The following is a 13,299-nucleotide window of genomic DNA, read 5'->3' on the forward strand; positions in this document are numbered from 1 at the left end:
GCCACAAAGTAGTTGTTGATGGAACAGAAATTTTCCATCAGGCATACTGAGTTTCATTTATTAAGATCCATTAGGTAAAAAGACAACGTTTGCTTCTCATCATTGTCGCAAGTTGGACCCCTGCGACTCGTGGATATTTTTTTAGTACCGGTAATTTTGTAAAAATGTAAAATTTTTGAATTTGTAATGAAAATAGGGAATTGGTGGTGAAAAGGTTAATACTTTGGAATAAATCTGAAAGCAAAGATTAGTATAACAATAGTATTGAGGTAGTACTGTAAACCGCTTGAGTTTCGTTAGCAACAAATATTCACAAATTTTGTGAGTCTGTGAAAATTTTGTGTCCACAAATGCAATAAAATGCTGAAATCTTCAAAATTTCTAGCGTTTATAAGAATATCGTGTTCAATGTTGAACATATTGTTGAAATATTGAATAAGCTCACAACAACAATAATAAAAACTTTTACCCAGGATTAAAAGAAAAAAGACCTTATTTTTTTATTTTTTACAATTTAGGAACATGCATAAATGTGTGCTATGATAATTTGTTACGCTTAATTGCTGCTAATGGATCAATTAATTGATGAAAGCACCATCTGGTAAAAAAGAAACAGAAAATGTCACGGGAGTCATCTGCGCATGCTGTATTAATTAATTAGTCTTAGTGCATCATTGGAAATCAGCTTCTTTGGAACCAATGACTATGAGTTTAGTTGTAACTTGGTTGTCAGATACTTTGAGGCAATTGCAAGCTCCGATCAGGTTTTTGCACAATTCTGTGCTTATTAATAGATTAATTTACATATTGATTATCAAATTATGCCTTTTTGTGTTCAAAACTTGTCTTGACCTTCTTGAAAACTGTATCAAATAAGCTAGTGAAAGTACTCTTTTTTTTTTGAGGGAATAAAACTTTAAGGAAAAGGACAGCACAACATTTTTTGTATGGGTGAAAGTCACAAAATGAAAATAAAATGTACCACACAATAATTCTAAATTACTATAGCAACCACATTTAAGGTTTAAGATTTTCAAAACTCTTGTAAGAAGGAAATCATTATGCCAAAAATGTGTACGAGTGTACAGACACAGTGCCAAATTTATCTATTAATTGCTTATAATTTATATATAGTGAATGGTTACGGCTATACTAGAATTGTGCTACTGGGAACGCTGATAATTATTCCCTGGTAGGTTGCACAGATGTTATTGAAAAGTACATCCGTTAAGGTCGTTCTCATTAATATTTTGCAGAAATGAAAGGTCATATGTGAAAATTTTTGTCAAACTTGTGATGAGCAGAAGAAAAAAAATGACAAGCTTTGAGCAGTGTAAAATAAGATTGTCAAGATGGAGGCAAAAAAAATCTTACTACACAGGTTTCTGAAATTAACACATTTTTGAGTGCTGTATCTTGTTTTAAGAAGGACAAAGTACAAGTTGTTCTACTCAATTCAACGAAGTCATTCAGGGCATATTTCTTAATTGTATGTAGATATTTTCAGTGTTCATACTTATTTCCATGCTTGGTGGACTTCTCCTAGGCAAATAATATTTTCAGCACTCTCCAGAGATGGTTATGTCTACTGTTGTATGCTATATTGAGTATTCATTTTAAGTAATCACATCACACCTGAGGGTTGTTTCCATGGCAACATTAATATGCAAAGAAATACTTTATGAGTCTATACAGAATGGGAATTTTTTGTTCTCAAATCTAGAAGGTAGTAACAAATATTTAAAAGTGTGATGTTTTCATTACTTTGTGAGTAAGTAATGGTCACAGATATTACGCCTTGCAGATTAGTAGAATGTCCCATCTGCTATCACCCCTGTCAAATAGTATGATGTTCTGTTCTGTGAGATTCATGTAAAAGTCTTAAACAAAATATTGTTTTATTGTTATCTTCATCATCTTCTTCATCATCATCATTCCTCAAAACTATCAAGGGATGATATTTTGTAAGATAACACCCTGAGACGATTATCTTCAAATTGTTCTCACATTTACGAACATTTTAAACACGCGTCCTTTTCCATTCCTTTCGGTAAACAGCCTAACCACATGTCTTTGAATATTTATAAACTACCATCTCGTGGCTTCTCTACAAATTCCTCCAGATGATGGAATGATCGGTAAGATCTATGCAGCATGTGGCATAGACATAATGATTTTTCCACCATATTGTTGTTTCCTACTGGAACTTATTTTCCTCCCAATAAATCGTTGATTCGTCACGATTCTAGAACGGGTGACATTAAAACGTATCCTCATCATGAACTGTTGCTAGGATACCGGGTAGAAGACATTCAGCATGCGTATTTTGGATTATGTAATGCTTAGGCAAATAAAAAAATCGGCTTTGGATTCAGCCAGTTTCGATGGTATACTGTTTTGTATTTTAGGGGTTACAAAAAAAATCAATCTGTAACTGAAATACACATGATCTATTTAAATAACGTGAAACAAAACAACTGACCTGTGTTCTAATTAAGAATCTTCTGTATGTGGCTAAGGAATGGACCTTTACATTTTGGAAAAGAGTTAGCAGTCAAAATAAATAAACAAATTGGGGAGAACAAAAAATTAATAACAATCGTTTGAAGGAAGTGGGATCTAGCAGCAATAAATTAGAAATAAAACATCATGAACTGTGGGGGCAGGGCACCTACATAATCAAAGATCTTGTTTTTCATGTAAGTTTACATGGTTTCTTTAATATTGGTTTTTATCTTGTTGCTGTAATTGTTTCTGTATTCTCATAGTATTTTTTCTGACTGTATGTAGCCTGATTACCATAAATAACTTGATATCACCTGTCATGACTCCACACTAGAAATGGAATGATTCAGGATTTAGAATTTCCAGTTTATTTCCATGTATTTTCATGCAGAGACTCTCTAGTTTAACATTTCAGTTTCAGACAGTTTTTGCTAGAAAAATGATTAAATGTATCCTTTTTCAACTACTGTATTTCTGAATTTTTAGCTCCGCTGTCGACTTTGTCGAGCGGAGCTTATCATATGAGTGATTGTCCGTCGTCGTCCGTGTCAATGTTTTACTTTTTCGACTTCTTCTTGAAAACTACAAGCCTGAATGCTTTGATACTTGGTGTATATGTACCTTGGGTAGACCTCTCTTAGATTTGTTCATTTCATGTTGATATCTTCAATTCTCTAATTTTGGTGAATATTTTTGTCATTTTTAGTAAAAAGTGATATTTTCGACTTCTTGTTGAAAACCGCAAGTGCAATTGCTTTGATATTACATATATAGGTACTACATGTGGACCTCTCTCAGATTTGTTCATTTCATGATGATATCTTCAATTCTCTAATTTTGGTGAATATTTTTGTCATTTTTAGTAAAAAGTGATATTTTCGACTTCTTGTTGAAAACCGCAAGTGCAATTGCTTTGATATTACATATATAGGTACTACATGTGGACCTCTCTCAGATTTGTTCATTTTGTAATGATATCTTTAATTCTCTAATTTTGGTGAATATTTTTGTCATTTTTGGTAAAAAGTGATATTTTCGACTTCTTGTTGAAAACCACAAGTCCAATTGCTTTGATATTACATATATAAGTACTACATGTCGACCTCTCTCAGATTTGTTCATTTTGTAATGATATCTTCAATTCTCTAATTTTGGTGAATATTTTTGTAATTTTTGGTAAAAAGTGATATTTTCGACTTCTTGTTGAAAACCGCAAGTCCAATTGCTTTGATATTACATATATAGGTACTACATGTGACCCTCTCTCAGATTTGTTCATTTTGTAATGATATCTTTAATTCTCTAATTTTGGTGAATATTTTTGTAATTTTTGGTAAAAAGTGATATTTTTGACTTCTTGTTGAAAACCGCAAGTCCAATTGCTTTGATATTACATATATAGGTACTACATGTGACCCTCTCTCAGATTTGTTCATTTTGTAATGATATCTTTAATTCTCTAATTTCGGTGAATATTTTTGTAATTTTTGGTAAAAAGTGATATTTTCGACTTCTTGTTGAAAACCGCAAGTCCAATTGCTTTGATATTACATATATAGGTACTACATGTGGACCTCTCTCAGATTTGTTCATTTCACAATGATATCTTTAATTCTCTAATTTTGATGAATATTTTTGTAATTTTTGGTAAAAAGTGATATTTTCGACTTCTTGTTGAAAACCGCAAGTCCAATTGCTTTGATATTACATATATAGGTACTACATGTGGACCTCTCTCAGATTTGTTCATTTCATAATGATATCTTTAATTCTCTAATTTTGATGAATATTTTTGTAATTTTTGGTAAAAAGTGATATTTTCGACTTCTTGTTGAAAACCGCAAGTCCGATTGCTTTGATATATTATACATATAGGTACTACATGTGGACCTCTCTCAGATTTGTTCATTTTCTAATGATATCTTCTGTTCTTTAATTGCCATGTGCATTGCTAACAGCGGAGCTATCTCAGCCGACAGGCTGCTTGTCTAACTTGCAGCCACCACCATAACAAAGATAATCTCCAAATTGTGTAGTTGTGATTAAGAAAAAGACGATTTGAAAAAACATGCATCCAAAAAAATAACAGTGTGCACATGTATGTATTATGAAGGAAAGTGTTATTGTTATATTTCAGTGAAGCCCCATGATTCTAATCTGATGTCCATTTGTTTCGAAGACAGCATTCTTGAAAATTCAAAACACATGCTGTTTGTTTATTGAGAATAGTTTTTTATGTGCGATGATCATTGTCATTCAGTATAAGTATTCATTTCCATTCTGTGCGTCTGATTCAGCTGTCTATTTCCAATCTCTTATGGAAGCTATCTAACTTGTTGCCCAGCGTGTGAGCGTTAAACATAAAGTCTCACCATTCCTGATTTGGAAGCGATTCTCGTTCATGACATTGAGTGATGGGTACCTTTATGTCCTCGTGAAATGCAGCAAATAAACAACACATTTGAGTCTTTGAGTAACACTAACCCTCCTTTAAATTCTTGTTCATCGAAAGTCCAAATGTTGCGTGTTGTAGAACTACTCTTCGTAGCACGTTCAAGCTCATTTATGCCAGTATGACTGATACATGTGTTTCCACTCCTAAATTGAAATTCAAGTCTGATGATCACACACATGGACACACTGTCCAATCACCCCATCAGCGTATTTTCCTTCATCCAATCTTAGTTTCAGTGCGTTTGTTTGAGTATCAGTCAAAATACTACATTTCTTTATTCTCCATGTGTACAAATTAGGTATGGGGCGGTTGTCAAGCATATTATAACGCATGTACGAGCGTCTTGCGGGAATACAAGTCATGTATATGAATGTGATGTATAGTACCCCCTGGAATAGCCTGAAAATTGACAACTGCTGCTTGGCGTCTATGGATTGATGGCACTGTGGCCTGTTAACATGACCCTATCACAATCCCCACTGCTGAGTCAATAATGAAATGTTTCTTGATGTTCTTGTCTATTACCACAATATTCAGAATGTAGTTTTCAGTTGATTTGTTTTTTATTTGTGCAAGCATTCGTGTATGGTGTGATGTATTTATTTAACTCGTGGAACTTCAGAAAACACTTAATTCTGTGCCTTATTATCATTGGGCTGTCTGTCCCTTTAATTACAAACTGGAACTGTTTTTGACCGTTCTTTCAGATCAGATCATTTAAATAAAGTTTTATATGGGTTTAACCTACAAATGTACGAGAGCTCTCGATTATTCATGCTCTGGCATTCTTGATTGTTGGGGGTTTCAGTTCGATTTAAAAAAAAATCGATAATATCATCCCGCAAAGTCAGCTGTTTTGAACAGTGGGAATTTTAATGCGTTTTGAGCAGTTTGCAGGTCAGCATTATTTGATGTTGTGATAACATCATTTGTTAACCTCTGAGTCGGTTCACTGCTGATTGGTTGTCGGCTCGTCTATTCCATTTCATGTCAGCGGTCTGCTTGTAGGCTTACAAGAAACATAATTGAAGCAATTAACGTAACAGGGTATTACCGTGGTTACATCCAATTAATATTATTATTTTGTATGCCAATTAAAGCACACTACACTGTTTTGGCTCTAGGATGGGGGGAGGAGTTGTCGCAGGTTTTGAAGAACATTTTATAAAATTAGCTTCAACATCAAAAAAGACATTGTTTCCAATCCTGCCACATTCAGCACTTTTCTCTGTTGACTAACTTTATAAAGTTATAACCTATTTATAAACACACAAGCCACAGTTACGCATTGTACGAGCACGTGCAGTAATGTAGGCTGATCTGACACGCTCTTCTAATTTATACACTAGAAGTAGCCGATCCAATTGTTTTGTTTGGATTCAAATAAAAATGATTAGATTTATAAAAATTTCATAAGCATGTACATAATTATAAACATGCTTTACCTAACAGCAGTAGATATACATGTAGTATAATCATAGCAAAATGCTTTTAAATATCAGTTTCAATACATGTAAACTGTTGGTGGACAAATATAATTTGACTCAAAATAAAAATTAGATGAAAAGTTTAAGTTGAACATTCCTGCTGTAAATGTTGTCACCACATCATTATATTTAGATATCTCCATGGGTCATGCTTGCATGGAATTTTTAATTACAAGCAAAGTTGTATTCCGATACAGGCTGTTAAGTGACTGACTTGGAATGAAGTGATGACAGTATACAGGTCATATTCCCCTCTTCCAGCTTCCTAGGGTGCGAGATAAGTGTCAGCAAACTAAAGCTGGTGTCATTGCTGGCCATTTTGCGTTGCTGTATCAGTATAACAAACTAACGAATAAACGAACGAACGAAGTCTGCACAAGGCTGGTGTCCATGCAACTAAATTCTTGATACAGCATGAAAGTTTACTGGCTTGTTTACCTATCTCATCATTTGTCTCTTTCAACAAACATAGCATCAGTCAAGCTCTGGCTGAGACTAAACAATATCATTGACTGATCAGCTCTGGAAATATTGCAAAAAAAATATCAAATAAACAGACAAGATTTCATCTGTCGCCATGATGTAGAAAACTAACTCTACATGTGATTTAGGTTAAGTGAAGTTGCCGTGTTTTGTATCTTTGTGTCTGTCAGATATGTGTATCTTTCTTCTTTTTACATATCACATGATCTTTCTCCGAATTGAACACAAATTTACTCCTCGATTCATCATACTCATGCATTTGTTTATTTTCAATTTTTCAATTAAATATAGTTTTAATTATCCCTGAGCTGGTGTGTCCACCTGCTAAGCCCCTTGGCTTTCTGTAATGAAATACATGTAGCTTGACAATTTGGTAATTTTCTAATGTGCATGTAAATTCACTAGATAACAACATGCTCCAGTGATAATTAAAACGGTTTCAAATTTCACATCATCCCAATTAACATGACAAATGGAGTGTACTGTATTTCAAACTATCATGGGGTGAAGAATGCAGTGATCTTTGAACCTTGCTCGTCAATGTAAATTTTTTTGTAGATCAGAGGCTGTAGCTTAACATTTGAGCATCTGGTTAATTTTTTTTTTTTTTTTAACCATTTTGAAATACGTAATTTGAAAAGAAGTGAACATCTGTATCTTGGTTCAAATTTGTTTATGTCTGACCTTGTTTAGCAAATTTTCCGCTTTGAGGGCTGATTGTAAAAGCATGTGCGCACTGAGACTTTCCACGCTCATTATACTCAGCGAGTCCCTGCCTTCGCATTTATATGAAAACTTACACGCACGCTTACTCCATTTCATGGGTTTCAGATACTGGGGAAATCAGACGAAATGATACTCTTATCAAACAACACTCGCCCTTTCCAGGAAAACCTCAATGTTCTGATGGATGAAACTTTCTGCGTCATAACACACCGTCCTGGTCTCAACTGACTAATCATTATCTTTCTTTTCAATGTGTTGAATCTAATTTTAATCTAGCATACTGACTGAGTTTTTAATTTCCTTTACATAACCAGATACTGAATAAACATCCAGGTTGCATCAAGCTTATCTGTAATTTCAGGCGGCCAGTTGGCAGCCTCTCTTTGGTAAAAAAAAAATAAACAATTTCCTGTACACTAGATATAATAACATCACCATGGAAATGAAATCAAATTTTACTGCATTTATCAGTACATTTACATGTATCAGTACATCTGCCTGTGGCCATTATTATAACTGTTGCAGTTCCACTGGCCAATCTATATTAAATCTCCACTGTTTTCCAGCAAAGAGTTAAAAATCTATTAATCCACTTTTTAATGTAAAATCTTTATCTGAGCTGACCAGTATCGAAGGGATATCCTGTTCCTCATTGTCTGCCTTCCTCATCTCAACTCTATCTTCTTAGTTTTGTTTTTTTGGCATCAGGCTCAATGAAACATGTGTTAGAATATCTGACATTTAAAAGGAAGTCGGTATGCATACTATTCCGGTTTACTCTGTGTGAGCTTTACTGGAGGCAAGGCTAAAAACAGTCCTGTAATCTCCATATTTAGCGCTGATCTCCAGTCATGTGCCTGCCTGGGGTGTCATCACATGTTTATTTTGCTGAGGAGTCTCTGACCCGGTGTTAATAATAGACAGTGTTGAAGCAGTGTGTGAGTGGAGGAACATACTCTGGTCTTAACCGCTTTCCCATTCATCCATTGAAGACGAAGGATATTACAAATTCTTTTTTTTATTTTCGACAAGAGGGATCTAAGCAATGGCGGTTAGTAGCGTTTCTGTTTTCCTTATGTGTATTTTAAAGCTACGAGATTTATGGTGTTTGTGAGTGTTAGGGCTGTGTGATTGGCTGGCATGTTTGGGGCTTAGATTCTCCTATAAATCATAGTAAGTTACTTGTCAGGATTGTCCATAATAAAATAAAACAAGGTCATTGTCAACTCTTCTGTACACTCCTACTCTCTTCTCCTCAGGAATAGTCCTGTTTTCTTCGGCGAAGTCATACATGCTTATATTGCAGTTTGCACTCAATTTTTAATCCCAAACTTCACGAAATGACAGCCAGTAATTTAATTTTTTTTGGGGGTGTTTTTTTTTTTTTTTTGTGCCAACAAAAATGTATAATATTTGAATTTTAAGTTAATTTTCTCATTCTATTTTGACTGTTAGGGTTAGGATAAAAACAATACTTTCAGTTTGTTAGTTGGGGAATAGAGTTAAACTATTGATGAATAAAATGATATATATTGCTGTGACTCACAATTTGTATTTTACGTCTTAGAAGTATAACAGTAACAGTTCTGTCATGGTGGTCTGGGAATCCTATCTGTCGTTTTAACTAATATGGATTATCTCAGTGTTTGACTTAAGTGGCTTTGATGAGCACAGAGAATTGAGAGGGACAGGGAAAGATGGATATGTCGGAATTTTCTTTTGGGGAACATGTTTTTAATTGTACTAGGAATGCCCCGTTGGATTGCAGAGCTGTTAAGTAGACTGTTTTCCAATATTCTTGTTTATGAGGAAGATTGTAATAAATAATCACCATGTGATGTGAACTGGAACTCTCATCAGTGAGATTGCGTACTCTATCAACTTCCTGTGGGTGGGAGGATGAAAGTTAAAAAAAGAAGCAGCTTGTTTTATATTCTTTTTCTGTGACAATTAGAAGGCTGTGTTTTGCATCAGATGAAGAAGTTGTTACATTCCAAGGTCTTCTTTTTTAGTCAAATTGGAAATTAAGCGAATTCCAATTTGATGAAAGCTGAGTGAAAGTTGAGCCTCTGACTCCTGATGGAATGCAGGCTTTAGTCACTCGCATGTTGATGCTATTTGCAGTGTTTTAATAGTTATAGTAGTGCGGGAAAGAAACTGTATAGCCTCAGCGTGGACTGCTTTAATATCATCAAATTAGCCAGCCAACGAGAAAATCATACAGTTTGTCTGCAGGATAGCAACAAGGTCAGATTGCAGCAGAGCTGAGTTAGCTTTGCCTGCCGGGAGTTCCAATCATTGGGACTGTCTTGCCTCTCTTATTACTACAGAGGATAGGTATCTGAACACCGCATCGGTTCTTGCAATACTCGTCCTCGAGAATGATGATGATGATGCCAGCCACGTCTGAAGAAAAGGAACTGAAGGCAGTTGGCGTGAGTAGTAGTTGTGTCAGTGTAGTATATATTGGCAGATTTAGGCGAAACCCTGTCTCCTGTCTTAGTTTAAAAACCACATGTAGTTCTTATCATCATGGCCTCTGCAGTATTATTTACCTCCCTAAGCCATGGCCCTACAGACTGTTTATTGTAGCACAGGAGTTGTTAGAAATGCTTTTTAGTTGCAGATTCAATTTTGGTGATGCTTGTTTAAAACTGCTTTTTACTCATCCTGGCTAATCTGTGAGGGTTTCTTATGAATACTGAGGAGATATTTAGATAGTTGTTCTTTGCCACTGTTATTGCCTTGTTCACATCTTTATCCCATCTTTCAAAACTAGAATGGAATTTTAAATATATGTAGTTTATTTATCGTAGTTTGTATTGTGAATGTGGATGGCAATGCTTATTCGTGTCAGGATGGGGGCTTGTTTACAAGTTTAGAGATTTAAACAAACAGTAGGAGGATATGGATATCTCGTGGTTGCTTTTTTATTACGAATCAGGAAATTCTGACAGAAGTAACAAAAAGCGTTGCACCACCATCTTAAATAAGAATTTAAAATCGAATATTTAAGTAACTAGTGATCAACGACAAAAATGTAATGGCAAAAATGCTGCTATATAGTTTGAAAGATGTGTGACCTCTTGGTAAACCTCCCATGTAGGGATGGATGTGTTTACAAAATGAAATTTGATGCAGATTGTGATTTTATTTTTAGAGCTGAGGGTGTGTAACAAAACACAGCAGGAAGTGTACAAGCTTTGGGCTCTGCTTGGAGTAAAAAATGCTAGAAAAAATAAGACCGATATGTTTATTTGTCTTGCTCTAACTATTTTGAGTTGCAACTGATGTAGTGTGGTTCTGAAAACACCATGTGTTTCTGATCAGTGCAAGAGAAAGTGATGGGTGTGTGTGGGTGTTGCTAAGTTGAGTGGCCATCTTTTGGGTCTAGTTTCACAGTGACAATTTTTCAGTATTCATTTATTAGATCTAATTTTTTCTTGAAATGTTGGGCCTTTTGTTGCACGTCTTTATTTTTACTATAATGTAAAACACCGTGTTCTATGAAGAAAATTATTGGGTAGAAATAAAAAAAAAAAGAAGATATTTCCTATATACATGTATACCCGGTACGTAGATATGACAGGAAAATACTAACTTGGAATGGCACAAAAGAGTCAGTTTTCTGTCAGCATTGTGTTTTTTTGCTAAAACTTTGCTCAGATTTTATTCACATTAACTTTCTTTTATTTTACTTTAATTTTAGACAATAAATTTAATTCTAATGACCAGCGATGTCAGAAGTGATGAGCTTCTGCCAGCTCTTTTGAGACAACTAAACAAGATGTAATTTTTCATTGTGCTCTTGGGTCTGATCAGCAGACGCGTGCATTTTTCACAGTTATGTTTAAATTTATTTTCGCTTTGTGCCCTCGCTTGACCGCCAGAATAGATTTTCATCCTAAACACATACCTACGCATACAGTTGACATCGTCAATGACGATATCTTGATAATTTTAAATACCCTGTCTTAATCATTCGGATTAAGGCATAATTTCTAGTCTGACATTTGAACTCTTTTCTCTACTCTGATTGTGGATGTAAATAAAACGAGCCAATCCCTAATTATAATCAGCTATTAGGGAATTTTATAAATGTTATGAATTTAAGAAGATTGCCACTTTAAAGAAGAAAAGTCAGTATACATTCATCATTCATACTTTGCTTCAGTTCAAGACGATTTCATTTGAGAGGAAAAACAGACAAAACACGGCAGATGAAGATCGTTCCAAGTTGCAGCCTATGACACTTATAAAAGCATTACACAACTATAAACCCTCTTCCCATACTCTTTCATCTCCTGTGTTATACCCTTGTATATGATAGTCTATTATATAATGGTTATGATAACTTTACTCTACTATCTATTTCCCCAATCAGAGAATTTTCATTTGAAACCGGACATTTTGCTTTTGCTCGTGACGCCGTCGATTACAATTCTATTAAGTCAACTTCCAAAACCCACCGGGGAGTCTCTGAACATGTTTTGTTCGAAATAATGAGAAACCACGATCTCTAATTGTTGAGTCAGTATAATCTTATAGTACTCAATTCTGTTCTAATATATCTTGTTTTCAAGAGCAATACGGCTGTTCAGCGGTCGTTTTAGTGCATTGTGAATTTTAATTGCATTCTTTTCAGTTATATTACGGCGGCCATAGTCACAACGTTATTACAGCGTCCACTGTTCAATTACGGTAATTCTGAAATATATAGTGTAATTTGTAAGAGTCGCACTTTGGTAATTTGGCTGATAATTTAAATACATGTACAAAATTGTTATGTTTAACGAGTTATCAGCTAATTATTCAGACTTTTTGACAGAAATTACTATTATTGATTGTTCTTGTCAATTGCCAATTTAAGTTCTTGATATTCACAACAAGTGATTAATATTTTCTTTATTATTAGCAAATCTCTAATAGAAGTATGGTACATACATTACATACATAATGTATGCTGGATTAAATACAATTTTTTTTCATAATTGACACGCCTTTGTCATTTACATAAATGTATATGCAAATGCGATAATTTTTATTTGATGGAAAATGTAAGTGCTAGAGTTGTGGAGTCTGATATATAGAGGGCAGTGAACAAATAGCTTTTTATCATAAAAACAGATTGCTTCCCTGGCTGGAAGGTAATCTTATTTGTAGATTTTTCCTTATAGGAAGTGCATATGTAATTAATATGGAAGAACTTTGCCGAGGATGACATCTTGGGAAATAGCACACCGTAATTATTCAGTTTTATGAATCTGCGAGGAATCCATGATAAATTTACACAACATAGCGGATGCATTCTCGTTTGTTCTTGCTCCAGGCATGAAGCACAGGATTCTGGGAGGGAGATGACTCTATAAAGCTAACATGAACAAATCACAATATTTATACACACAATTTGTGTTTTATTCTTAGCAGGGTCAAAAGCTAAAACCAGTAGTTTCCACAAATGTTGTTTGTATTGCTTTATGTAATTATTTCTTCAGTTGATTTGAGGAATCCAATATGGCGGATGTGTCAAAGGTAAGGGGGTCAAACATTCAATACTGTTAGTTGGGAGAAAGGATGTAGTAAAGTATAGTATTCTCTGTGGATTTGTTTATGGTGTTCACTGACATCTTCAAAGTTGAGTTC

General features: G+C 34.5%; 1 protein-coding gene across 6 annotated transcripts in view; it reads left to right on the plus strand.

The window, feature by feature from the left end:
- The window catches only part of LOC100371412 (RNA binding protein fox-1 homolog 3-like), an 88,922-nt gene that overhangs the window by 27,967 nt on the left and 47,656 nt on the right, over window positions 1–13,299 (plus strand). Inside the window, exon 1 of one of the 6 annotated variants that reach the window (XM_085502194.1) lies at window positions 8,560–8,707. The exons of 4 other annotated variants lie outside the window; for them this stretch is intronic. In XM_085502194.1, coding sequence (XP_085358320.1) covers window positions 8,702–8,707 — 6 coding nt within the window. In that variant the 5' untranslated portion in view covers window positions 8,560–8,701. Of the gene's footprint in view, window positions 1–8,559; window positions 8,708–10,005; window positions 10,092–13,299 lie in introns of those variants that run through there. One more of the 6 variants, XM_085502192.1, reaches the window with a different exon arrangement.

Source organism: Saccoglossus kowalevskii, chromosome 8 (genome assembly GCF_978046115.1).
Source record: "Saccoglossus kowalevskii chromosome 8, keSacKowa6.1, whole genome shotgun sequence".
Lineage (NCBI taxonomy): Eukaryota > Metazoa > Hemichordata > Enteropneusta > Harrimaniidae > Saccoglossus > Saccoglossus kowalevskii.